This window comes from Fulmarus glacialis, unplaced genomic scaffold (assembly GCF_000690835.1).
Source record: "Fulmarus glacialis isolate BGI_N327 unplaced genomic scaffold, ASM69083v1 scaffold14848, whole genome shotgun sequence".
In the NCBI taxonomy this organism is placed as follows: domain Eukaryota; kingdom Metazoa; phylum Chordata; class Aves; order Procellariiformes; family Procellariidae; genus Fulmarus; species Fulmarus glacialis.
The window spans coordinates 3,158-30,446 of NW_009226434.1; the positions used below are offsets into that span (position 1 = coordinate 3,158).

The 27,289-nt window shown below is 36.6% G+C and overlaps 1 protein-coding gene across 1 annotated transcript; it reads left to right on the forward strand.

Annotated features, from left to right (window-relative positions):
• Positions 1-362: 362 nt before the first annotated feature.
• On the forward strand, positions 363-26,491 carry KLHDC1 (kelch domain containing 1; the record flags this gene model as incomplete). Its single annotated transcript, XM_009582808.1, has 12 exons — positions 363-433; positions 3,065-3,182; positions 4,147-4,265; positions 6,035-6,113; positions 6,959-7,042; positions 9,016-9,099; positions 15,295-15,353; positions 20,130-20,242; positions 21,023-21,095; positions 25,347-25,431; positions 25,774-25,826; positions 25,968-26,491. Coding segments are annotated over 12 exons (1,113 nt in total), but the record flags the coding sequence as incomplete, so codon positions are not given.
• Between the last annotated feature and the right edge of the window lie 798 nt (positions 26,492-27,289).

The following is a 27,289-nucleotide window of genomic DNA, read 5'->3' on the forward strand; positions in this document are numbered from 1 at the left end:
CCAAACTTATTTTTTAATAATCTTCACACCTTAAAATGAGTGATTAAAGATGCTATTAACAATCAACAAAGCTCAATGACATCAGGAAACGGCTAGCACACTATTTTTAGTAGGTTCAAAAATTGAAAAACATCTTTTTTGAACTTCTAGTATAACATGTAAAATACTAGCATTATTGAGCTGCCTATTTAAAAAACTGTAGTGATGAGAGCAATAATGTTGGGGTATGACTTATGCTCCGGTAGATTATCTCCTTAAGGTTATTCTGTGTTGCTAAGTAACATGATTTGGTATTTCATTTTAAGACGTATGGTGTGTAATGCATAATTGATTTAACATTTGCAAATTTTTTTTTGTTTTAGTCAATTGAAGAAAATGAAGTTTATCTGCCTAATGATGAGCTCTGGATTTATGAAATGGATAGCGGGTTATGGTAAGTTGCATAATTTATTTTTAATTAATAAATGAAGTTGATCTTTGCATAGATTACGATTAGCTGCAGTGAAAAGAGTTACTTCAGTTAGATGCGTTATTGGTCATGTTCCCTGGAGTTTAAATAGCAGATGTTTAATGTGAAGACTGAAGAACAGACATAAGTACTTGCAAATTGCTCTAGGAAACACATTAATTCCTTAAGTATCATTGTTTTTTTCAAGAGGATGTTTGAAATGGTCGGCTTAAGGCTCTGTTGTTAAAACAGGTGCATTTTATTTGGACATTTACTTTGGCTTAGTTCTCCATACATGAACTTTTATGTTAAAAGGAATATTTAAACACTGGATATTTGGGTTCTTGATCTATTTACAATTATATACTTTTTGTTATTATTTAGTTGTGTTATGAGTGTATTTGCATAAATAACTTACAACTAACCAGATTTTGCACATCACTAGCAATTTAATCTTTACATTTTATATTCATTGTGTTTACATGTTGTATGTGGGGAGAGATAACAATGCCTCTTTTTAAAGTTTTCCAGTGGTTTCTATTACAATAATTGCATTTAGTCTGGTGAAGTAGTATCCATTTGGGCTTACATGTGTGTTCTGCCAGCTGTCTTTCTAGTCTCCCACCTGTGCATATATTTCTTGCATACCCGTATTCAAGAGATTCATTGCATACCCATATTCAATGCAACAATTTGAAATGGAGGGAAAAGGGGAGGAGGGCTAGATCAGGAAGGTGTCTTATAGTATGTCCGAAATTCCACATCTGTGTGGTCAAGTCACTGACTTTGAAAACAACAGTTTGCATATTGTTAGCTGTGAAGTTCTAGCAAATGTTTTTCCTTTTTTTTTCTTTTTTTTTTTCTTTTTTTTTTTTTTTTTTTTAACATTGTACCCTCACTGAGACTCTGTTTTGCTGTCTGTTTCTTTTGGTGAAAGGGTTGGCTAAAGCAACCTCATACTCTGTCTTGTTTTTCACCCCCAATGTCCCCGTATCGGTTGTACTGGTACAGGCGTTTATATGGTCACATGGGAAATTGGATCAGGAAAGTGATCTGGGTTAAATATAACTTTTCTTTTTTCAGGGTTATTTTTAACCTGGATCCATTCTTGATCTCGTTCAGTTTACAGCACAGGCAGTTGTACACGTACAGCTGAGTGCACCGCATGACACAGGAACAAGCAAAACAAGAGCAGAGAAGGGAAAGGTGGTCTGGCCCGTGGCAGCGCTGGTGCCAGAACAAAGGTATTTGGGAGCAGTGCCCTGAGCAGCTGTTAGCGAGCGCTGTTTTCAGTAGGGACAGGTTGCACGAGCATCATTCACATCTGATGATTTAGTGCATAAAAAGCTTTTCCTTTTAGTGGCTGCCTCCAGTTCTTTTAGGTGGGGGTAAGGTCAAGCATCAGAAGTCAAAGCTGTAAGAATCCTTTTCTTCCGTATAGCCACCAGTGATAGACAATGAAGGCATCTGATCTAGATGTGGATGTATTGAAGAAGGGAATGAATGGGTCAGCACATGTGGTGATATTAGACCTAGCAGAGAGAAGAAAAAGTGGAAACAGGCTTTGAAGGTGGGAGACCATGACTGAGGAGGGAGACTGGGCTAAGGACCCAGTTGGAGGGCACAGAGTCAGGTGGAGAGCTGAGAAAAATGAACGGGACTGGCAGGGGAAGGAAGCTTCAACCAGAAACCATGAGGTGAAAGCAACTGAGATGTCGGCAGCAAAGCTGGGGCAAGGAGTTGGAGTGCCAGCACACAGAGGCTGGGATTTGGCTGCTAAATCTACAGAGGCTGAAGGTGTGGCGACAAGGTGGAAATCCTAAACAAATCACGTCGTCTGTGCGTGTACATGTGAGAGGGAAATGCAGGTCCCTATCTTCTGAAGACATTTGAGATCCTAGGAAAGCTGTTTTCACTGTGGAGTAATGATTCTAAGCGCAGTCTTGGCCTAGCGCTCAGCCTCATGAGTTTGGCAGAAATTGAGTTTCGTCAGGTAGTTGTGTAGTGCTTGAGATTGTGTGATGTTAGAATTTGCATCACAGGAAGTTACTGGTTTGTAAGTGAGACTAGCAAGGAAAAGGCTAGGAACTGCTGCTGCTGCTGAAGAACAGAGAACTCACTGCTAAAATTGGCATTATTGAAGTTTTTTTTATTATGCTAAATACAGTGCAAAATGCAGTTTTAGGAGTGCATATTGGGTACCAAAATTAGTAAGTACTTCTGACCTTTATTTCTACTTCTGCCTCAGTTTTCCGTTTGTAAAATAACAGCAATACCATGTTCTCATTTCAGGAGTTTTTGGAGTTAATAGTATTTCCAGGTTTTGAATAATTAATGTTTCAGCTCTACTAATGCTCTTTTAATATGGGCTTCACCTTCAGAAAAATTGAGATGCTTCATAAACATATGCACAATATTCACGTGAAAGCCTTCTTACACCACAGGAGCCTGACTTCATATATCAGCTATTGTTTCTAGTGCTAGTTATGGCCAAAACATTGTAACTGTATTTTTAGGTTTAAGTATAAAAATTATTAATACATCTGTTTTGGTTTTGTTAATTTTAGCAGGTCTGAAAGCAGCATTATAAGACTTAATCTATGTGCTAAATTGCAGGACAATGCACCTAATGGAAGGAGAATTACCTACCTCCATGTCAGGAAGCTGTGGGGCAAGCATTAATGGGAAGCTGTACATTTTTGGTGGATTTGATGATAAAGGATACAGTAATCGGGTATTGTATTCTTTTCTTTCATAACATACTGTATTTGAATGAATAATAATGCTGACCTTACTGTTTTGTCTGGTGTACTTTGCATTTGAATTAAGGAGAAATGTAAGGAAAAGTTTTATTTTTGTAGAAAAAGTATACTTTTAAACTGACAAAAAACTTTAATTTTTGTTTTAATGTTCAACTCCATATGTTTTTCTGGGATTTTTCACTGAATCATGGCTTCAGAATGAGAGCCATTACATGAAACTTTCTGTATTTATTATTTATTTCTGAAAACTGTCAGTGCTTTCCCAATTGCCTTTTTTTTTTTAAGTATGTTGGCAGCCATAATTGAAATTGGCCTCAGAATATCACTTCTATTTTTGCTCTTTGATAGTGATTACCTTTCTTACATAATCATGTAATAATTAAAATAGAGCTACCAGTTTTCCTTGTCACTGAAGACTGGAGTAGCAAAGTACATGAAATGAGCTGTTTTTTCATTTAGTGTAAATGACGTCAGAGTTCTATCCTGACTAGAAAATAACTGAAATGGAGCCCGTAATCAGATCTCACGTTAGTACTCGGTTCACAAGCCTTGTTGATTCTTGTGCAGTTACCTAGTTAGGTTAGCCAGAACTACTGACAGCTCTGCCAGTTGAACTGAGAGTTGTTTGTCTTGCAGAAGTTTTTTGCAAGGCTTCAGTTGAATCTGGAAGGAGCAGGATATTACTGTTCTGGTCTGGCTGAGTGAAGGCAAGGAAACTTGCTGCTAATTCTCAGACTTTAACTGTATTCTTGAGGTGTATTGAACTCTTCCTATATGTTGCTACATATTGTAAACTTCACTATCAGTTCCTTTTTTTTTTTTTTTCAAAGGAAGTAGTGTATTCTGGGGGTGGTGGGTTGTTCTTTTTGTTGGTGATTTGTGCTGGATTCTTCAACATCATTTATACTGAAAATATTGTAATTTTTTTCTTTTAAGCTGTATTATGTTAATTTGCGAACAAAAAATGGAACCTATAGGTGGAAAAAAATTACAAATTTTAAAGGTCAACCTCCTACACCACGTGACAAGCTTTCCTGCTGGGTGTATAAGGACAGGTAACACATTAAAAATATTTAATATGTGTTAATTGCAGAGAGGAAGTACTATAAAGTGAAGAGCACACAGGTTTGGGATTCATGAAACTCTAATTCTTAGCTTGACTTGCTATGGGATTTTGTGTAACTCTCCTAACAACTTTCTACCAGAGTTTTCTCACATGTGAGCTGAATAATTAATGGTAAGTATAAACCCACTTTAGGAGAGGCTTGGGAAATTTAGTGAAAGTTTGTGGAATGCTTTGAGACTTTAGATGAAAATTATTATGCATCTATTACTTATGTTTTTAATTTTAACACGTTAAAAAGTCAGTATAAAAATTACATTGTTTTTTTGTTACATTATATAAGCATTAAATTATGACCTGCAATAAAATATATTTGGTATATTTTCAAGGATTTTAATAGCATACAAATGCTGACAATTGCAAAGGCATTTCAGTGATTATTTTATAAGAACGAAGTCACCCGAGATATCCGTGTTACTGAGTGTATTTAGAAAAAATACTTAGCTAAAAATAAATACTTTCCTTCAGATTTTGTGTTTATTATGGAAAGTGTCTGGATATTGTGGCATATGTGGTCACAAGAAAGTGACATGTCAGTGATTTGTTACAAAAGTTATTGTAAACAAGTAAGAATATGATATTCAGTGAACACTATAAAATGTAAATGATTTATCTGTTTCTGGACTCCACATCTAAAGAGGTTTTGCATAAACTCTGCAATGCCTCTCAGTACTATATCTTGGTTTTGTAATTCTAATTTAACTGTGCAAGATATATGAAATTACATATATTTGAACAACTTCTCCTTAGCTGTTAATACAAGATTATTCAAAACGAAACTAACCTATTCAGAGTATCGTAATCCGCATACTAAGAAAATTACCTATTTTAGGTGGCAGAGTGTAACCTTTTCATTTAACAAAAGTATTTGGGGACAAGCTATGCACCTTTTCAGAAGTATACCTTAAAATTTCACAAGATGTGAATTTGCAGATCAGGATGTCGTGGTGTATTGCACAATGCTTTCAGTAACTCTGTTTCCCTAGGAATGTCAGTCTGGAATGACCTTCACCATCCCATCATTTCCTAAATTGCCTTCTCCCAAGATCACTAACAACTATACCAAATATCCTCAAATGTTGAAGTTAAACAAAACTTTAGGAACCATTACTTATGGATGGCCATTTCATGGGTGGAATATTAGGCTGGGAGGTGTGTAACAATACTTGCAATGCAATATGTTCAGTAGTGCTTAGTTGAAAGATTCTATAAGCTAGAGAAAGACTTTGTGGATCACAGGCAGTCTGTGGGCTGAACCTTGGGAACATTTGTTGTGAAAAGACATATATAGCAGGAGCATAGGAATTTCAATAGAAAAGGGTAGGAATTTTAGCAGAAGCATAGGCATTTCACTGTCTTGTGTGTTATGTGTCATTTTGAGACTCGTGTCTGAAAATGTGCCTGTGATAAGCTTGTGGATGGAGGAATAGAGAATAGGGACTTTGAGGTATCTTGAACCTGCTTCCTTGCTTCTGTGGATTTCTGTCAGGCTTGTTGAGGAGTGTAACGGAGTGTAACGATATTACCTTTGCAGTAAGGCTTTCTGTGTAATTAGGTGCAATATGAAATATTTTAATTTGTTTATATTATTAATAGTACAGTAGGTAAACCAAAATTTGAAATTAATTATTACAGCTTATTCATTTGAATGTTATTTACAAAATAGCTAACTGAACTTATTCTTTGTTGTTATTCTTTTAGGCTAATATATTTTGGTGGCTATGGCTGTAGGAAGCATAATGAACTGAGTGATTGTTTTGATGTCCATGATGCATTTTGGGTAAGAGATTTGTCACAATTCAGAGTGATTTGTCCTTTCTGATTGTCAAAACGTGATCTTTTATACTATACTCAGTAAGTATGAAAATCTGTCTGATTTTTCTTTTATTTGTAGCATCAGCAGAAATGCAAATTAGAATCTTCTACTTAGATTTGAAATTTCAGATATTGCATGTTGGGAGCGGTGGGTGTTCAGTGTATTCCATGTACCCAGTGCTAGGCTTTAAGTGCAATGAAACAAAATGCTGTCAAAGCAGGAACAAAGGCAGTGTTTTAAATCTGAAGACGTATTTTAAGTATGAAACTCCCCAAAAATTTTAGAATGTATTTCCTTGAAGTAGTGATAGGGAATTCATAGCTTCACAAGTCTGACTGACAAATACTTTCAGTTAATTTCCTTAATTTGTTATCCAGAGTAAATGCCATTACTTTAAGATGCCTGGATTGGCTAGTATCCTATAATGATTTCTGACAGCTAATAGAAAGGAGGAGACTGATTAGACTGTTAGGCAGGAATTAATAAGAAATAGATATGCATTCAGGGGAATATAGATCCTTACATCAAATGTTAAATACTGACTTACAGAAATGTATTACTAATGTTGGAGCCCAAAGCCCATTTTCAAAAGTGTCTTCAGCCTAACATTCCTGAATGCTATTGACCTTCAACTAGACCTAAGCTGCTGCATCACTATTAAAAATAGTAGTATATGTTTCTTCTAATAAATTTCTGTATTTTAGTTTATTTTCTGTTTTGATAGTTCGCTTCTGGGTTTGTATTCTTTAATAAGCACAAAGACTTTAAAATAGAATAAACATTTTTAATTTTTTTAACTTCTTTTTTAGGAAGGACAGATATTCTGGGGATGGCATAATGATGTTCATGTTTTTGATACAACCACACAAACTTGGTCTCAACCAGCAATTAGAGTGAGTGTTTTTTAGTCTTGTCTTTTGACACAATTGTGATCTTACTGCATTTTGAATAGTTACTGTGCTCTAGAAATTGATGTTGGGAAAAGTAATTTGAATATGCTTAGTATTGCTCAGGCTTATAACATTAAACAGGAGGACACTCAAAGCATCTGAAATGTGGAAAATTCAGAATTGATACGAATTTTTTTCCTTGCAGAATGTTATTAGACTGGTGGTTTTTTTATAATGTGGTTCTGATGCAAAAAATATTGTAAGCTTCAGAGAGGTATTAGAAATCTAGATACATTAGAAAATGATACAGTATTCTGTATCTAGGGGATAGTTTTGAGATAAAGCTTTGTATTCAAGCTTTAAAACAACTGTTGGGAATACGAAATTACTGCCAGCGCTCTGTTACTGGAAAGTCAAGGCACTGGAATACTCCAGAAAACCAGGAATACCAGAGTGGTGCTGAGGAACAGGGTGTGGAGGTCACAAAGCAAGCTTGGGTCCTGTGGAATGGATTATGGCGATTATACCGACTTCGGGTATCCTTGTGTAGGCCCTGCCAGGGCTTTGGATATGGAACAGTTTCACGGCTGGAGCACAGCCATTAACCCAGGCCAGCTCTGTATTCATCCTGTGTCACACCTAGCAAAGGCCTTCTGGAACAAAGTGAAGGAGTGCATTGTAGAAACACATGAATGGTTTTAATAGCGCCAAACTGAGGTTAACAAACCTCATTTATCTGAGCTGTTTTGACATGAAGCCATTTGGTTGACTATATCTGTGTATAATTAATCCGCAACATGGATAACCTATCGCAGATAACTGAGAGTTGACCACACGAGAGATTAAGGTCTGCCTGGGGATTTCTTCCTGTCCCCTGCCTCCCCCTTTCATAAAGCTGATGGGTCAGTGTGAAGGATAGTATATCGGGCTGAAAGAACAATAGTGGTCTTGAAATCTAGTCTCTCTTGATTCACTCTTCAGCTTTCACAGACTTAAGGACGGCAAGGGGAGAGATAGTAAACTCGCTATATTGCTAGTTTAGGTCTTCAGTTTTTCTTTGTGAAGTTATATGTTTAGTATGCGAGAGTTATACACTCATTATTTTGGAGTTGCTGTATTCCCTTTGAGAGTTAATGTTGAAAAATTTTTTGAACAAGTATCTCCCAGTCATGCTATATATTGTTAGAATAAACAGATCAGATATTCTTCAGCAAATACATTATTTTAATAGTCTTCCAAAGGAGCATGTATACTTACTTTCCTAGTAAAATACTAATGCACACATTTCTATTTATTGATATTAATATGATAGTATACTATAAAGGTTCATAAAATCCTGGTGAGTTTACATAAGAACTCAGTAGAAGTAGTATATTGTAATGAGTGTCTGACACTATTCTGTGGTCTTTATAGGATGTTCTAAAATTCCTATAAAACTAAATGCAAAAAAATGAAATTACAATTGAAAAGTAAAAGCCAGTTTTGCTGTCTTTATTTCTGATTTACACAGGGAATACTTTTTGGCATGTGGCTATTGTATGTAACATCAAATTTTAAGATCTGATTTCCAGAGATTTTTGCACCAGTTCCTGATGGTTCGCACTTTGGAAAAATAAAGCTGCACAGGACATATCAACAATAACTAATGTGTTACTGTAATTTTATGCTTAGGAATTAAAGGTAAATTAATTGAATTTCACTTAAGTAAAGCAAGGATAAATCAGACCAAGAGGGAATATATTAAACATTAGCTACTGAGGGAACTCAATTCAAGCTGTCCTTGGCAAATAGGTGTATCTTTTAATGTCTGTGGAGTCTTGGACATGACTACAAATTATTTCCTTTTAAAGTTGCAGTTTTGTCAGCATATTCATGTATGTTGGCCTTATTTTTGCGATCTCTGTGATACTGACTTGCCAATAGCCTTGGCTGGCACTTTGATGATGTTCTAAAGGATCTTATTTTGGTTCTTTCAGGGTGGAGATCCACCTCAGCCTCGAGCAGCTCATACATGTGCTGTGCTGGGAAATAAAGGTTACATCTTTGGAGGACGAGTGCTGGTTAGTGTTTAATTGAAACATTTTATTGGCAGTAATATTATTTTCTTGGCAGTTACTTTTTTTTTTAATAGCAAATTATTTTTGTAGTAGAAAAAAATCCAAGATGTCTTCGGCCTAACCCGTATGTTAGGGCTGTTGAATCCAGGATGCTTCTTTTCATCCCCCTCCGCCTTCCAAAAAGAAGACTCTGTCTTTCTGTCTGTAGTGTTAATGGTGAAGCATATGTTGTCCCAAAAAGGGAAAAAACAGATGACTCTATGGTAAATGCAAATGTTTATAAATCAACAAAAATGGTTGATGTGTGTGTAACCTCTGTAGGAGATGGTTCTTTGAGAGTGGAGCAAAAGCAAGCCTGATGATAGACCAGGTTTAAATAAATGATGAGATGCTAGCATTCTGTGCTTGCTACAGCTTAGCAGATTTATACATCGAACCTCCTGGCTTTTTTTCCCCATTTCACTTAATGAAATGCTAGCACGTAGTAGATGTAACTGGGATTTTAGCTAGTGCTTCCCCCCTCGCCCCCTCGCTAAAGAAAGAGGAGAAGTGTAAGAACAGTCAATTATTCACATACATGTCTCTCATACCCTGATGTTTACCTTCTAGGAAAGTGAAGGTAATCTGTATCCTGTTGGGATACAGTATTTTATATTTACAGTTGCAACATGTGGTTCTGAATGGTAGGAAATAACAGATTTCAGTTGGCTTTATAATTTAAACTTTTGTCATTTTTTGCACATAAGTGACTGAAATACAGATGTCTGGAAGAGCAGCATGGGATTATAATGTCTGGATACAAAGGTGTTAGTCTCCGTATGTTCAAGCTGGTACAGAATGCTGCAACATGTTATCTGATAGCACAAGCCCCTGCAGGCACAGGTCATTTCAGTCCTGTTAAGCCTCTCCTCTGCTCTCTGAGTGTCAATTTTGCAGTCTTAATCTTTACCTTAGCATGCTCTGTGCCCTTGATACAGAATATGAGAAGCACACTGTAGAGATTGCTGTTAACAGCTTTATTCTGTGCATGCAGTATAAGCTCTTTACTTCAAGAGTAAGGCTTGTATTTGCTTTCTTGATAGTTGATCCAAGACTGTGCCATTTAATACAGTGTGGGAGGATCTTAAATCTGTTGTCACTTAGGTAATAGTCAAAGGCAGCGTAAGAGCTGTCTGCATAGGGTGCAATCAGTGCATACTTAAATCAAGGCTAGATTCTTGCTATATAACCTGAACTTTTCCTAGCTCTTTTTAACTTCAAAAAAAAAGAAAAGTCAGAGGCATCATCCCCCTGGTTATCTGTATCTAACGAACTTGAAGCCACCACTGTTAAGAAAGGAGATACTAAAACCTCTCAGCAACAGACTTAATTTTTCTAGTACTAGTCAGAGGAGATTTTCTCTTCAGTTCTTCACTGCTGAAACATTAATGTAAGAATTTAAGCCTGAAGCAGCAATCTGCTCCAAAAAACATATTCCTGTCTTATGTCTGAAAATAAGGATGGTAGTAGGTAGTCTTAACTAATGCAGGCTTCCCTATCGTTTGTAAATTTTTTGCAAGATTAGTTTCTTTATGGGCTGGAAAGTGTACCAACTCTTTTTAGAACTGTTGCAAAAGCATAGGGAAGATAATATTTTTAATGTCTCTGTATGAGCTGGAGTTTATCAGGAATGTGAGAAACAGATTCTGTAAGGCAAGTAAAAAAAACCTCCTAATTTAAGTTACTGTGTACTCTTCCATATTTTTTTTAAATTTAAATTTTTAGCTTTTTTTACCTACAGCTAATTTAGAGCCTTTAATCATAATTCAGCTAAAGGATGAGGCTTGATGCTTTCTATCTCTACTACTATGAAAAGTAACAGTGAAGAAGCTTTTGAAAGGCCTCAGTGCTGTGTTTCTGTAGTTTTGTTATATGAAAGAAAAGGAATTAACTGTTGGTTGGAAATGTCCTACAATGAACATATGCCAATTTCATCTTGGAAAGCTGCCATAACCTAAATCCTGTATTCTCAAGTACTTGCAAATAAAACAGTGTAGAATTGCACTTTGTTCCCTATCCCCTGTTTTTCACGCTGTAAAAGCTGTACTCTAATGCAGTGTTCTTCTCAGGGAAAGTCTACAGTTCTGTTACAAAATGGCTTACTCCTGCTTGCTCAGACAGAAACCAGACAGACAGATCAAGGCAGGTTCAGAATGGCCACACAATGTCCAGCCAGTTTTTCAGTTTGAATCGCCTCCCACAGCTGCAGGAAAAGTTTTTACCTAAGTACCTTTTCAGAGCAATCAGAAAAGGAAGTAATCAAAATTGATGCTGTTTACTCTTACGATTATGCATTGTGTTACGTGGCCTTTCATACAGGCTCACGATCTCTGGAATTGTTGCTAAAGCCCTGCCTCTTGACTGAGAGAGAACTGCAAGCAGTAGCTTCCAGAGCTGTAGGTTTGGACAAACTTGATTTGCTAATAACTAAGGAAATAAAGGGATATTAGAAGAGATTGAAAAAGTATCTAGTCTTATTTGAATCTTGTGTGTCAGTTAGCCATGCCAGGCTAAGTGAGCCCTGTGCCTCTGCTATGGGCTTGCTCTTTCGTGTCTGCTGTATAAATGAACTCTTCCTAACCACAGCTGAACTGAATCCTGCTCCTCATTCAGCAAGCCTGCAGACATGAGAGAGAAAGACGCCTATATGTGAAGAAGTAAATACGCAGCTCAGGACCTTCTAGCCTACCATTTATTTCTGAACACTTCCTCACCCTTCAAAGCCTTGCTCCCTCTGGCTTTTTGTTAGCAAAGGCTATGTCTGTGTGCTACAGAGGTCTTCACACCAGAAACAGAATAGCACTGAGTGTTGTGTCCAAGCTAGTTAGGGTTGCTGCGCTGTGCCTGTTGCAACTGAACTGTTTTGTAACTCAAGCTAGGATTCTCTGCAAGTGAAATTATTGGTAAACTAGAGCTCAGCTGTCATTTCTCCACTGTGCTGTTGCATGATTAGATATGCCCTAAAGGACATGCCCTCTGGCTTCTATTTGACTATTTGACTACAGGATTCAGAAATACAAGAAGGCTCTGATCTGAAAAGGTTTTTCTCTTCCTCAGGTAGCATCAGCTTCCTTAATAACTGTTTGCTAAATTTCAGTGAAACCGCTTGGGAACAATGTCCAAGAACAGTGAAATTTTGGAAAGCTATATTTAATTTTGCAGGACAGCAGCAAGTATAATTTTCACCTTAGGGATACTCTATTATTGATTCACTTTCTATCCTAGAAATAAACGGAAGGAAACTTAAAAAAGTTAGGGAACATTCAGTGGGGCTTGAGGAATTAATGTAAGTCATGAAACAGGAAAGAAAAGCTAAAGACATCAGAAAAACACTACATTTCCTGACAACAGGAGTAACTCCTTCCCAAAGGATGAAGTCTTGCATTTCTCCAGAAATTAAGGAGCAAATACGGGGTTGCTCTGCTCCTCCTTCTCCTTCTAGTTCACCATAATACAAATCTTCCCAGGGAAAAGGCTCTACAAGGAACCAGAAAGGGCCAGGAAGTGTCATGAGGCTTCTCCTATTCATCTTTCTGGGAGGAAAGGGCACCTTTTTCCAAACTTGGAGCTAGAACTGGTAAAAGAAGATGATGATGATGATGATGATCAAAATCAATCTCCCCAGGAATCATTTGAAAACAGGCTCAGAAGTATTATGTGGACTCTGTTCCTCCAGGTAAGCCCCTGAAAAAACAGAAATGGGAGAAAGTGGGAAGGAAGGAGAGTTAGTCCAAAAGTTGATGCGAGTCTCATGTTTGATTTAAGTGGAAAGTTTTCATGTAAAGAATGATGAAGTAATAAAACAAAGTCTTTCCAGCAGCTCTTCACACATCTGATGCCTTAATGTATGCATGTTTATATTTCCTGTTATCCTTTCTGTGACTGAAGATCAGAAGATACATTGAACTGCAGTCCTTCTCTTGCAAAGATTTGAGCTGTAATAGCTGTTTGATTGTAAATCTCAGAATGGAGAGCTGCACAGAGTTTACTGTAACAGCAGTGAGCTGTAAATATGTCACCCTTAATGCCTTTCATCATGCCAGAAGCTAATCCTGAGACAAAGCAGATCCTGGTTAATGTTTACTGGGCTGCAAATAAATGAACGTGCTATAGATAAGTAGGATGTCTAAGGAGTCCTTGTAGCTTAAAGGGAAATGCAGACCCTCTTATGAGGCTTGATGCTTTTAAGCCAATTAAGAACATCTTAGGATTATCAGCTAAATGATTAAATATAGTAGGTAGCGCTTAGAAATCCATGAGAAACTGCAAGAAAACTTTGCATATGGCAAGTGACGATACTATTAACCTGACTGTGTGCTTTACAGTTTTCCAAATAAAGGTCGGGTAGAAAGGCATTTTCATTTGTTAAAGCTATGTTAAAGGACTGAATCTTAGACATAAATGTCCAACTAATGCTGTATTTTGAATTCAAAATGAGGTTGATGTAATTATGCATCTGTCAATCTGTTGAATCATGAGAATGTAAAGATTATAATACATTGATTTCCCAGGGACCAAGAAACTGAAAACTACTCCATCTTCTGCCTAATGCCTAGGAAAGGAAAGTCAGCGAGGAGGTCTTGAACAGGATCTTCTTGAAACCTTAATTTCCAACATAACAGCAACTTTCTTTCTTCCTTTCTTTAATAGATGTCCTCCGTATCAAACTGTGTTATTCCAAGATGATTAAGTATTTTTAGTTCTAGAGGCCAGGATGTTGCTTTTTCCCCACCCTACCCCCAACTGTCTAGCTGTATACAGGTACAGCAGAAGATAACTCAGTAATTGCATTTTGCTTTCTGCTTGTATATTTGTTCCTCATCTCCTTCAAAGCCATCTGAAGGAGCAGGAAACTGAATAGACTTGTCATGGAAGACAGATCTGTTCCACTAGCTGTCAGTTGGGCCACACTTTATTGTTACATTCACCCTCTTGCAGGGATAAAGTTTCTCAGGCAATGCACAAAAGCCCTCACATTCTGCTTTCTTTAGCCTATTGGCCTCTCTGAAGGCGTTTCCAAAATGCTAGTTAACATTCTCTTCCCTTGGACAGAAAAGGGCTAGCATGTACTTGATCAGAGGAGGCCATAGCTATCCTGAAAACCTTGCTGTTTCCTGAAATACCCTGAGAGACCTTCCATAACTCTGATGGACAGCTTTGGAAGTCTCTCAAGCTCACTAACTGGCTGAGTTCTCAGGGGTAGAACTACTCCTGTTCTGACTTAAATGACAAGTCTAGTTTCTGCCTCAAAGGATCTGCAAGCTGGAGAAAGGCTTATTCTAATAGATCTATGGACTACCCTAGGAGAAAAGAGATTGTAAGGTAAGGCAAGATATATTTCCCTACTTCTCAGATACTGTTTTGTAGTACCTAGGGGAATCACGAATATCAGTCAAGTGTATTGCGAGCCATTGAATATATTGCTACAATCTAAAGCAAAGAAATTCTTTCTTATATTCCCCCCCCGTATGTTTCTAAGGCAATTACTTTCTTCATCTCAAAACAGAGGCAGATATGCAAGTGTATTGATTTCCCATTGTTCTTATTGACACATTTTATTATTTTTATGGCAAATGCTAAAGGGTCATAAAACCTTGTTGTTTGTAGTAGTAACTTTGTGGAAGGGCTTGCTTCTGGAAAAGAGAAAAAAGCACAGATGTGATGAACTTTTTGTGGGATGTCATGTATTGAGACAGTACCTACTAGAATATTTCAAGGAATAAGTGACCAGGCGGGAGAATACATAGTTCTGATCAGAACGCAAAGAAAAATAGTGCTAGGAAACTGTATGTAGATTATTACACTTTCTGCAATTATGTGCCATGAATTCTATGGATGAAAATTGAATACATTTGCAGGAACTGAATATCACATAGTTCTTCACTATTGAACTACTACTAAAAGCTAAAATTGGCCCCACACTGCCATTGCATTACTGTAAATATTCCTGACAGGTAGTTTTCTGAGAGTTGCATGGGTTTTTTGAGCAGAAATGCTTTTCATCTGCCACATAAGACAGAGTTGTTTTAAGGCACACGGGTACAGTTTTCTTCAAAATACTGTTACTTGGATTACTCTGTCCCGGGAAGGCCTCACTGAAATACTTTGCTCATTGTTTGCTTAATATAACACAACTGGGATTTTATTTATTTGTTTTAGCAAACTAGAATGAATGATTTGCACTGCCTGAATTTAGACACTTGGACTTGGTCTGGAAGGTAGGTTTCTCTCTATAACACTTAAAGTTGAATGTAGCAGACTGAAACATATTGTTAAATTGTTCCAGTGCTAATTTTGTAGCTTTTCCAAGAGGAGAATGGGAGTTTGGGGACTATTTTAACAGCTGTTATATTGTGATTTCAATTTAATTTAATTTGATAGTGGTTACTAAGCTTTTTCTGTTCTGCACCAAAGCGTTGATGATGCTATTTTAAGCACAGCATGTAGTGATTTAACATCCTCATTTTCAAGATGGGTATATTTATCCATATGGAATTTTAGTTTTGATGTCTTTTTGAATAGTGTTTTTACTATCTGTGTTTGGCTTGTTATGGTACTGAATGGGGAAAGATCTCTCCTCCCCCTCCCCCCCACCCCAAGATAAGCATCTTAACCATTTTTTTAAAAGTCAAGTAAAAAGCATGACCTAAATATTTCAATTTTAAACTAAATCATGTATTAGTATACTTCCTAAGATTTGTTTGTTTGCATGTAGCGTTTATGACAGTGCCTACTACACATGTAGAATCAGTGGATACATCGTCAGCTGATAGACAAACTGGGAGGTATACAGTAACTGATGTGTGACAACCACTGTTCTGTTCCTATTGTCAAGATAACCTAACAGTAATTTCATAAAAGACCATGAAATACGCCTCTTCTGAGTATGTTAGTACTGATCCTGCTCCAGGACTTTATGTGCTGCTTGCATCTATGGTGGGCATCTTTAATCACCTGTGACTGCTGATCTGATCCTGCACCAAGTGTGTTCCTCTGAGCCGAGAGCAAAGCGAGGGAGTAGACACAATCCTCCATCCATTCTTTCTTGCTGCTGATGGCAGCAGGACAAAGAAATCCTACAGTGTCCTTTCAAAAAAACTTCTCTTTGAAGATTTCTTTAATTAGCACTTACGATTACTAACCAGTTTAATTCCCCTTTTTCTTTGCTGGTTGTTTTAAAATTAACAATGTTCTATCTAAATGACAGCATTGTCCCTCTTAGACTGTGAACTCTACCTCTGAGTGGATTGATTATTCAGATTATTGCTTTAGCTGCTTGCTTTTTTTTGTTGTTGTTGCATGAGCAGGTGCTGTTTGCGTTGCTTTATATTGCTTTAAAAAAAGGAAACCTGTGACAGTTGAGTGACAAGTCAATGAGAGGAACTTCAAGCCCTGAAGAAGGAGTGTCAATGTCAAAGTTTTGTCTTAGTCCTCATCAGCCAGTGTTCCCTTTTGTTTGGCATACGAAAGCTAATATTGAAGTTTTTAAAAAGTGTTTTCTGTTCTTGACCTGAATACAACAGGCTGATTTTACATACACACCCACCCACCCCCACCCTTAGACTAAGGATGGTAATACTAAATGCAGCCATTCCTAAAAAGTTTTTTTTATTCCAGTACTCAATTATTTCTATACTGTGATCCAAGAATAGCTCACAAGACTTACCCATGATTTAGTGTCGACTCTGATCATTATAAATTTAGGAGGTTACTATCTAGCCATTCTATAGCACGGCTGCAAAGAGTCTTTGAGAGACTGAAAAAAGAGATTTAAGAGAGACTAAAAAAAGAGGTTTAAGAGATTAGGAAAAAAAGACTCTTTGCAGGGTTTCTGCTGCTGTGGTGGCACCTCGCAGGAGGTAAAGCGTTCATATTTATTTGTATCTAGAGAGGTAACTAATCAAAGGCTGGCCTTGTAGGAACCTTCACAGGCCTGTTCTTCCCTTACTAAAGTGACTGGTCTTACAGAAACCTGAGAAATATAATTCAGACTATCACAGATGGCAGAATTTAGATTAGCCATTGTCAACTGCAAATCGGGGGAAAAAAAAAAGGGTACTTTCCTAGGGGCTATTCTCCAAATAATTTATTTGTGGCTATTAATTACGACTGTGGTAAAATCATCTCATATTACCAGGCCACCTATCAGCATGCACAAACATGCAATACCTCTTAGCGTGATTTCATCTCCTAATTACAAGAGGAGCAAAAATCAGTGTATCTTTCAGGACAATACCAAATTAGTATTTAAATTTTGACTCCAGTTTACAGTCTCTCTTTGCACAAATTGTTTGGAAAATTATTTCTGGCTACACGCTTCCTTTCATAAAATTAGTAGTGGTGGCTGTATTAGAAATTGGGCATTTGTAGGAATCGTCTCCCAAAAGTTCCATGATTCCACACACAAACATTGTAAAATAGGACAGAGCAGATAAGCAGGCTGGGGTTTTTTCTCCTCTCTTTTTTTTTTTTTCCTGAAATTTATATAGCAAAGAAATGCTTGCTAAGACCAATAAAGTTATGTATTAAAGTGTGAAGTAAAGAAAATCACTCTGTGTCCTTTGAGTACCAGCAACAGTTTTGAATAGTTCTAATCAGACAGCCCATTTCCAGCTAAAAACTGCCTCTAAAAAGCCCCAGTATCATTCCAGTATTTTACAGGTGGGGAAATTCCTTCAGACTTGTTTGCTGTCAGTGTGAGTATTTTCTCCACTAGGTGTTTCTTGCAAGGAACATTTCCTTTCTTATGCTATAGCTTCAAATTTCTTTCTACTGAAATTTCTGATTCGATGATGAATTAAAAATTGGGCAGGATACAACCTTTCTGATCTTGAAAATAGAATTATCTCAGCCATTCTGCAGTTGCAGAGAGATTGCCTTTGACTGCCCATGTGAATTATCACCAAACGAGACTCGATGATTTAATACAGATTAAAAAGTTTGGCTGTCTAGATGCTGCTGACCAAGACAAGTTGACTGCAGGTGTTTGAAGTTCTTCTGTAAAGTACAGATCTTCCAGCGAAGAGGAACTTGGTTTGTACAGTCCAACATTCAAATTCACTTGTTGGACATCCTCTCCTAAAAGAAAAATTCCAAATGCAGTGATGATTTTATTTAAAGCCCCATGGCTTTTCATTAACCAGTCATGTCAAGTTTTTTTCGTATTAAACTTTATGCAGGTTTCTTAAGGAATTGCATGATATTAACCTATTGATCCAGGAATATCTTCCAGTATGAGATTGTAATACTTACTTTAGTTGCCACTACCCAGAAGTTACCTTGCCTTCCCAGAGTTCCACTGACCTGTTATTCAAAATGTTCAATATTATGTTATTTCTGTTACTGTGATAATTTTTTGTATCAGTAGTGTGAAAGATTGAAACATTATCACCCATCAGTATCTGGTATATATTTTTCTAAACATCAAAGCCTGTTGTATTTCAGCACAGTCTGCCTCTTTTGCCAATTTTAGAAGCATCTTATACAAGAGCTTTGCAAAACAGGCACTTAAACATTGTGACTTGGCTTCAACTTTAGTGCCAAATATAGTAGGACAGCTTTGCAATCACTATTTAATTAGCTGTGATTCTTCAGTCTTTACTTCCAGATGGAGAACTGCTTAGCAGTCACCAGTAGTGAAATTCCTCTAACTGAACTGCAGATGCCTCTATTACTCACTCCATGTTTCCTCTGTGCTCAGTTAAGAGAAATAGGCACTTCTTGGGCATAAGACAACTGCTGCTAAGGTAGACAGCTAAAATAAATCACGAGCTGTGCTTTCAAGGACCTGTTTCTCTTCATTGATTATAAAGGAAATATAGATGACTGCCTCTGCACTGTTCGTATTGTAGATTGAGTTCACATCTGTGTATATTACACTCACCTCAGTTTAGCAAAGTGGGGGAAAAAAAAAGTAACTGGTTCTTTGAGATACAGTCTACCTGGACTTAACGTTCCTTTCTTACCCGCTCTGGACAGTCTCTGACTAAGATTCTGACCCTGCAAGAGAACGTACAGGTATTTGCCCCTGCTTTTTTAATCCTTTTTCCAAAATTAGGACATACTGAGTGAGCGGTGGCCTAGATCCTTTGCCTCTAACTTTAGGTACTTTATGACAGAAGTTGCCTCTTTGCTTATCAAGATACTAGGTGGGCTGATGCCCTCTGGAGGTCCTTACTCTTCTCTGCTGGATCCTCCTGAGACAACTGTATAGCTAAGTGCCTAAACTAAGACGATGTGAATTCAGGCCACCCGCTATAGGTAATCCCTTATGTTCAGGTTCTTTATTGTTCAGATTCTCATCTCAAGCATACCTAATTGTGCAGCTAAAATGAAATCCATAGATAAAATCAGGAAGAACTGTATTTTTGTAAGATGACCAGATTTTTAGAGTAGTAAACCTATATCTGTTTTATACTTAGGAATTCCACTTTTTACTAAAATTTATCTCAGTTTGGGTGACCCACCATTGTGTTAAAAGGAACGATGGTTGAAGAGGTAGTAGCTTTTGGATAAAAGGTAAAGCCACAATCCTTGTATCATTTAAGATCATTTTCCTAGGAGTGGAGAGACTGTAGCCCCTTGGGATTCATTACATTTTATCTCAAATAACTGAGTCTGTTTACCTACATGTACTGTGCAGTTTAATTGAATATATTGTGCTTCCTTTGCTGTCCTAAGTGCCTTCAGTTGTACATTAAGGAGTGGCTTTAGTGATCTTAAGAAAACAAAGAAACAAAATAACAATGGTTTTGTTCTTACATTTGATATTTACATAACTGATTGTTCAGAGAACAATTACTACAAGAAATTACTTGGTTTAGATTTGAACACCACTCTTCTCAAGAGTGAATTCGGATTGCACAAGTGCTGCTTTTTCACTGGGAAAATAGCCAAGCTTGTTCTAGGACAAACTAAATTAACTATTAAATTTTCTGGCATGTTACTTTTCAGCATTCTTTGAAAAATTGTTTTTGTTTATTTGTTTCACCAAGAATTAGTATCACTGGAGAGAAACCAAAAGATCGATCCTGGCACACGTTGACTCCAATAGGAGATGACAGACTTTTTCTTTTTGGTGGACTAAGTTCTGATAATGTTCCTTTAAGTAAGTAATTTTGAGATTATAATTCTATTGTACACTTCAATACTAACCTCATATAGTATGCACATTTGTTGTCTTTCTCAAGCTACTTAGACCTAAATCTTGTTACAGAATTTTCACGGTGCTTGAGTATTTCTGTAGCTATCTTATTATTTTTATAGAAATGTAGGAGCACATTGTGTAGTACAGTGAGAACGTATAATAATAAATCTTTCATCAAACTGTCTATCATTTAAAAGAATAAAGGCAAGAATCTCATGCATTCCGATACGAACAAGGGGTAACTTTTGATATCAACAGCAACTGCAGTAAGAAGATACAAATAATATCAACATAATGTAGATTTGTGGATGAATAACAAATCACAGCTACAAAATGTTAAGTAGGAAGTAGCATAGCCTTATACAAAGTTCCTTTTCTAGAAAAGGCAACTTCTTTTCATGAAAAGAATTTAAATTAGCAAAAACAGCTTTAAGTGTCACAGATATATTCCATTAGGAGAGGATGATTTTCAAAGGGACATTGACCTGTTTTCTCAATATATCTAAAAGAAAAAAAGTAAGTGTATTTTAATTCCAGATTTCAATGCAGTGAGCTTTCTGTGACTGAATGGTTAAGTTAAATTACAAAAAACTGAAAAGATGCAAGTGAATGTAGTGATGATGTTACTGTTATCTTAATATAATGTCCTCTTAGAACACAAAGCTTTTCGTATAAATAAATAAAAATGGTAATAATACTTTGTCCCAAGAAAAAAGTACTAATGTATGTTCTTATTTGTAGGTGATGGCTGGATTCACAGCATTACAACAAATGGATGGAAACAACTTACCCATTTGCCTAAGAGTAGGCCTAGGTATACAAAAATAGATAACGTTTGCTGAAATTTAGGCATTTTAAAATATTATGTAATTTTAACTTATTGAATAAATTGAGTTATTTTTAAACTACATTCTAAGAATATTTTAGAAAATGAATGCAGTATGATTGAATAGTTTGCTTTACTAAATTAAGTTCCTTCATAACTGATAACAGCATTACTACTTTCTGTATTTGTTATAGTTGATGCTTAGTTGCATTAAAAGATTTTTTTGTGATGAAGGATCTGGGTGTCCAACTAACCTAGTGTTCTATAGCCAAATTATTTTTATATAAGAAAATGTATATCACTTAACTTTTGAGGAATTAATAACCTATGATAATAAAAGTTCATTAATGTTGATACATTATTAGAAACATGGGGGAGACAACCATGAAAATGTTGATGCACCTTTCAGGATTCAAAAGTATTATAAAATACCTTGTTTGTTTGGGTTTTTTTCCCTGAGGAGAAGCAGCTAATTATGATTACAGTTTTGCAAAACTGAATTTACTACTAAACAGCAAATGACTGTGGAGTTTTGTTATTTCGAGGACTTAACTGCCAACCAAAAAGGACCTAGTTCTAGAATGTGTATTGTTCATACTGGCAACAATACTGTCTCTTCCAGGTTCTGTTCCCCTTCCCTCTCTAGTTTAAGACTACAGAAAAAGGTTGATTCTTTCTGACTAAAGAAAGGAAGTTTCATGTTCTGAACCTGGAGGTTATTTAGAACCTGACACTGAAAACAGGTGCTTGCTGTATCAGAGCACAGACTTTTTTTTTAACACATTGTTTGAAGCATTCTCTGTATTTATAATGTAAATACTATTGACTTGATTTGCTGTAGCTAGTAATTTTTTTTCGGTTTTTCATGGAATTCTTTCTGTACATTCACCCAGGTACTTTCAGCACAATGTTATATCATTCTTTTAGCATAGTGTACAATTCTGTTCGCATTTGCGTGCTTCCTGCCTTATGTTCTGTTTTCTATTACTGAAATATCTTTACCTCAATTAATTTGCTTCCTGTTTTATCCTATTCTAGGGTGTCTTTTAAATATAACAGCACTGTTAGACCAAGTTTTCTGCTTTCTTATATTTCAAATTCGTTCAAGCCCAAATAAACTTACACCTTCGCTTCATAGAATATTTTCTGTCTTTTTGCGATCAGTGAACTGATGAAGACTGATGACTGCCTTAAATAACAAAGCACATCATTAGCAGTCAAGGATCATATTTGTCTTCGTGTTCAGTTCTTTACATGGATGATCTCATAAAAGTTAACTGCTGAAGTGGACTGCCTCGCCCTGTGTAATTATTTTTACTGGTGCATCATGAAAAAGGATCAGGAAGGGACAGAATGTGCTCTTTCTACAGGCAGCAGCCCAGGGAGCTGCAGCTCAGCCTTTACTCTCCAATTAAGCTGGAATAACGTTTGTGCCTCAGGTGGCGGTAGGGCTGGATGTTAGGAACCTGAGACTCTTGAGCCCCAAGTGGCTTTCAGGTAATTCAAGGGCAGATCCCGTACTGGGCTACGAAGTGGAACTGTCACTTGGCTGTGCTGGTAGAGAGGCTGTTGAGCAACCCACCTTCCTTGCTGCAGTGGAAGCGCCAAAGAGGGTTCCTGAGGTTGACACTGCTAAATTTGCTGAGGACTCTGCTGCACGCATAGCCCAGACCCTCCTAGGAGAACAGAGCTTTTGGGTTACATGCTGAGTCTCGGAGGTCCCTCAAGTCCAAACATGTCCTATGGTTCTCCACCATCTGAAGATTCTGGTATGCAGTTTGTAGGCTGAGGACAGTTGCCTTTCATTGACCTAATTCTTTACTGAAGTAAATTACCTTCCCCCCTTTTAAAAAAAAAAAAAAAAAAAAAAAAAGATGCTTCAATAACCTTTTTCAGGAAGTCTTAGAAACATGGATAAAAGGAGCCGTACCAAAAGCCTGTCTATATATTGAACTAGTTTGAGTGTGAGGTACTTACTTGTACCATAGTTGTATCCCTGTTCTGACACAGGATTACTGCAGGATCTCTGCAGCTGAAAAAGGTTTAAGTCAGTTCTATCATTCATATGACTTTACAGCAGGACTAAAAATGCACTGGCAATAATACGTATATGTGTACTTCTTTTATATATTTCTATTATTTTTATAATAATACATGGTATATCACACATGCATTAGTGTATTTTCCTGATGCTTCTGCACAACAGATTCCCTCCTTAAATTCTGTAAAGAATAATTTCCTTCAGCCTTCATTTTTAGTAATTTCTAAAAAATTGTCTTCCAGGTTATAGATCTGTGATTCTGTATTGGTAGAAAATATTTTTCTTCTTTCTGTCCATCAGTTGTACTTCGGCTAACATTTTGCATGCCAGGTTAAAATACAGAACAAATTGTATGTTTAACTTCTAGATTCCCAGTGTTTTCATTACAATGTAATTCTGTTATTCTAGTTAGAAGAGCTGTGTAAAAAGGTTACATCAATTCAGCATCTGTATAATTCAAATAACGTGCTTTATTAGAATGTTTAGGTGATAAGTTAGAGCAGCTGTGAGAGGACATAAACTCTGTCAGTCTGTAGAAAAAACATCAGGTTGCGAGCTAGGATGTCAACAAAGTCAAGGCAGGAAAGGCTTCCCAGTGTTCTTCGGTGATGAAGTCCAGGCCAGAGTTTTCCTAATGCAGATAAGGCAGAGACAGATCTATCTACAGGTACGAGGAAGAGAAAAGGTGGGATACAGTTTAGCCTAAGGAGAACTGATATGAATGGAGTAAGAAAGTGAGAACGTTTACTTCTGCATGAAAGTTCTAGTGGTGCATATTATTTTGGTTAAGTAGACTTAAAGGGCCAGAGCTCTGTGGTGATAATCATCTTGTGATATTTACTTCAGTGGTGATAGACCAATAGAAAAATGACAGATTTTGGTCTGCTAATAATAAAAGTAAATCTAGCAAGGTGTAGCTGCTGAAGTAGCAGAATCTTCGTTAAAGCAAGATTATACAAGCCAGGTTTTGGTTTGTTTGGTTTTTCGTACACCATGTGCTTTTATATGCACAACACAAAACTTACTTGTGGGCATGATGTAAGTAATTGACACACAGAAAATGATCCCCAGGAATCTTTGGGGGAAGCATAAAACTGAAACAGGATAACTTGCGTTCTGAAGCTCTCATCCTAGTGTTCAGGGATAAGAGTCAGTACTGAAAACCCACAATCTTAAAGTCATTGGAATTGTAGTTATGAATTAAAGAAATAGTGGAAAATTTGGAAAAAAAAAAAAAAAAAAAGTAAAGCTGTTCTCGGCAAAAGCTTGTTTTGTACAGTTATTTTGTTTTCTAAAAATTTTCCACTGTAACGTTTTGTTGAAGTGGTAAATAAAACAAAGTATATATAATTAGAGTACAGAAAAATCAAATAATGACAAAAATATATTGTTCTATATGAAATGTAATCATTCAGCAAAATTCTCATGAGATGGATAGTCACATTGCTCTCTCCTTTTATATTGTTAAAGAAATGAGTAATACCTTATTTTAAGGTATTATTTTTTGCCTCTGAAGATTTTTGAAATGATGTCTTTGTCTTAGTTTCCAAAGAAGTAAGTGTTACGTTATTGTGCTCTGTGCATGTACGGCTGCCTCTCCTGCCCATGTACATTTTGAATCAATTGACCCATTTCAGTAATATTTGACAAAGAAGTAGGAAGCTCAGAGATACTAAGTCCCAACATACTCTGTGCAAATAAATGGCCAAACAGAAGAGAGACTCTCGTAATCGCCTCGCTCCAGTGAGCGCTCAGTGCTTGTTCTCCATTCTTCCATAAGAACGGGAGGTCTGCCTCGAGACACAGGTTGATAAAGAACAGGCTTTGTTGTTTCTGCAGCTCACAGAGCAACTTGTAAAATACATTACTTAAAATTGTAAAATTCTTCTGGGTAAGTAGTGAGGCCAGTAAGACTTCAAGGCTCTGTGCCTAAGTAGTGGAATCACAGGATTAGAAAAGTGACCTTTCTATTTTAGATAAAAGGAACTTATATCCTTATAGCAAAAGAGTCTTTTGAAAAGAAACTTGAATATGAAGAATGGAGGAGAGTCTATGTGAGGTGAAGAGGTCAATATGCAAGTAAACTTATTGCTTCTCTGAAACCCTTAAAAACATTTTGGTTTTAGATTTGTTTTGCTGATATAACACAACTGTTTGTTGTTACATGTCACTAATTCTATTTATAATTTTATTTCTAGATTGTGGCATACAGCCTGCCTTGGAAAAGAAGGAGAAGTGATGGTGTTTGGTGGAAGCAAAGATGACTTGCATTTCATGGACACAGTCAGTAAACTGAATAACGAAATCCTAGCCCTATAATAATTAAAACTGAAATAAAATAAAGTTGATAACAATTGCTGATACTATTGGGTTCATTCATATCATATGATATTGTGAGATGTGACCTTAGGTGTTCTTGGAAAGTAATTTATGAGGATTTTTTCCTGCCCTTGTTAGGCTCATAAAAAGGAATTTATTATTCAGATTCTTTATAAATAATTATTTAAGTATTCTCAGTTTTAAATTATGCATGTGGTAATACATGTTACATTAATCTAGAAAATAGCAGTATTTCTGGGATAAGCTGTTTCTCATTTTAATGGTTCTTTTTTTTCTGTTAATCAGGGTCATTGCAGTGACTTGTTGATATTTCAGACTCAACCTTATTCACTCCTCAGGTGAGTTGAGGTTATTGGCAGAGAGCCTAATGTAAATTGTTATGGCACTGCGCTTTTACACACAGGTCTTTAGGTTATAGACCATTTACTTAAATCTTTTTTTTTTTTTTTTTTCTTTTTTTTCCTCGTCTGCTTCTTCAGGTTGTGTCTTGACTGCATTGGTAAAAATGCAGCTCTCTTAAAGAATCAAATACAATGCTTGCCATCAAAACTGTTGCAGCAGGTGCTGAAAAAAATAACCTTCTGGGCTGCAGTTAACCACCGGCAGGAGAAGAAAGCTGAAACTGAAAGACAAAGTCAACTAAATACCACATGAACAATGGCAGCAAAACTGTTGAACACTTTGGTTTATTTACAGCATACAAGCAAAGTCTTTTGTTAGTGAACTTTACTAATGCTACAGAACAACTGTTATGTTAAGCTGAGTTTCTAAGTGAAGTTTGAGAACAAAGAAATCCTTTTTATGGAAGTCTCTTGTTTTCTGCATTATAGAAAACTGATAAAACTTTATTTGTATATATTGTTAACTTCTGCTGTTGTGGTCTTAATGAGACAGTCCATACAACTTGTTCTTTTTGAAGGTGACAGATGATACAAAATGTTTTCCGTTGGATAAAATACGGCTTAAGTCTAAAATCTTACTACAGCCTTATCACATCAGCCTTTCCGAAAAGATAAAATTAGTTCAACACAGTATCTTTGGAAGATTCACACTTGTCAGTCTTGAAAAAGGTAACTAATTTGCTAACACCACCGAGTATTTGATTCCGCTGGACACTGTCATCTGGCCATCTAGTCAAATGATGGAGCCAGACATCGTACTCCAAGTAGGAAAATCGGTAAGCTCACTGTGGAAATCCAAGCTGCAGTGAGCAGCATTGCCGTTTGTATAGGAAAGCTGACATGCAGTTCATAATATGATTTTACTATGTTTCTGTAATCGACGAGTCCTTTTTGAAATAGGTTGTATATTGTATTTTGGATGTGTAAAGTTTATATTTAATTCTTGTTTAAAAAAAAAGCTTATTTATTGTTTAAAAAGAGCATATGTAGTACTTGCTATTTTTCTGTTTCAAATATTTAGTTAACAGGAGCACAGTCATTAAAATTTTATAGAGAGTTGAATCGACACCAATTTTGAGTAGTTTTTGACAATCTGCAAAACTTATTTAATCGCGGAAAGGCATTTTTTGGAGCAAATTTGTATCATAAAGGGAAGTTTTGTGACTGGGTATTGTAGCAGAGCCATATTTTTGTATGTGCTAAACTTAAGCATTTGGTATTAGTTTGGTGGCTTTTTTTTTAACTGGGAAGTTGTGCTCTCTCGGTTACCATGGTGTTCTCCTGACAAAGAAATACCCCAACCCTCCGTTGGTCCTTCGGGGGGCGGGAGGTCCAGGTAACGGGCCGCAGCGCCGCCATTTTCCCTCCCAGACTGGCAGTCCCGTCCCGCAGACACGCCT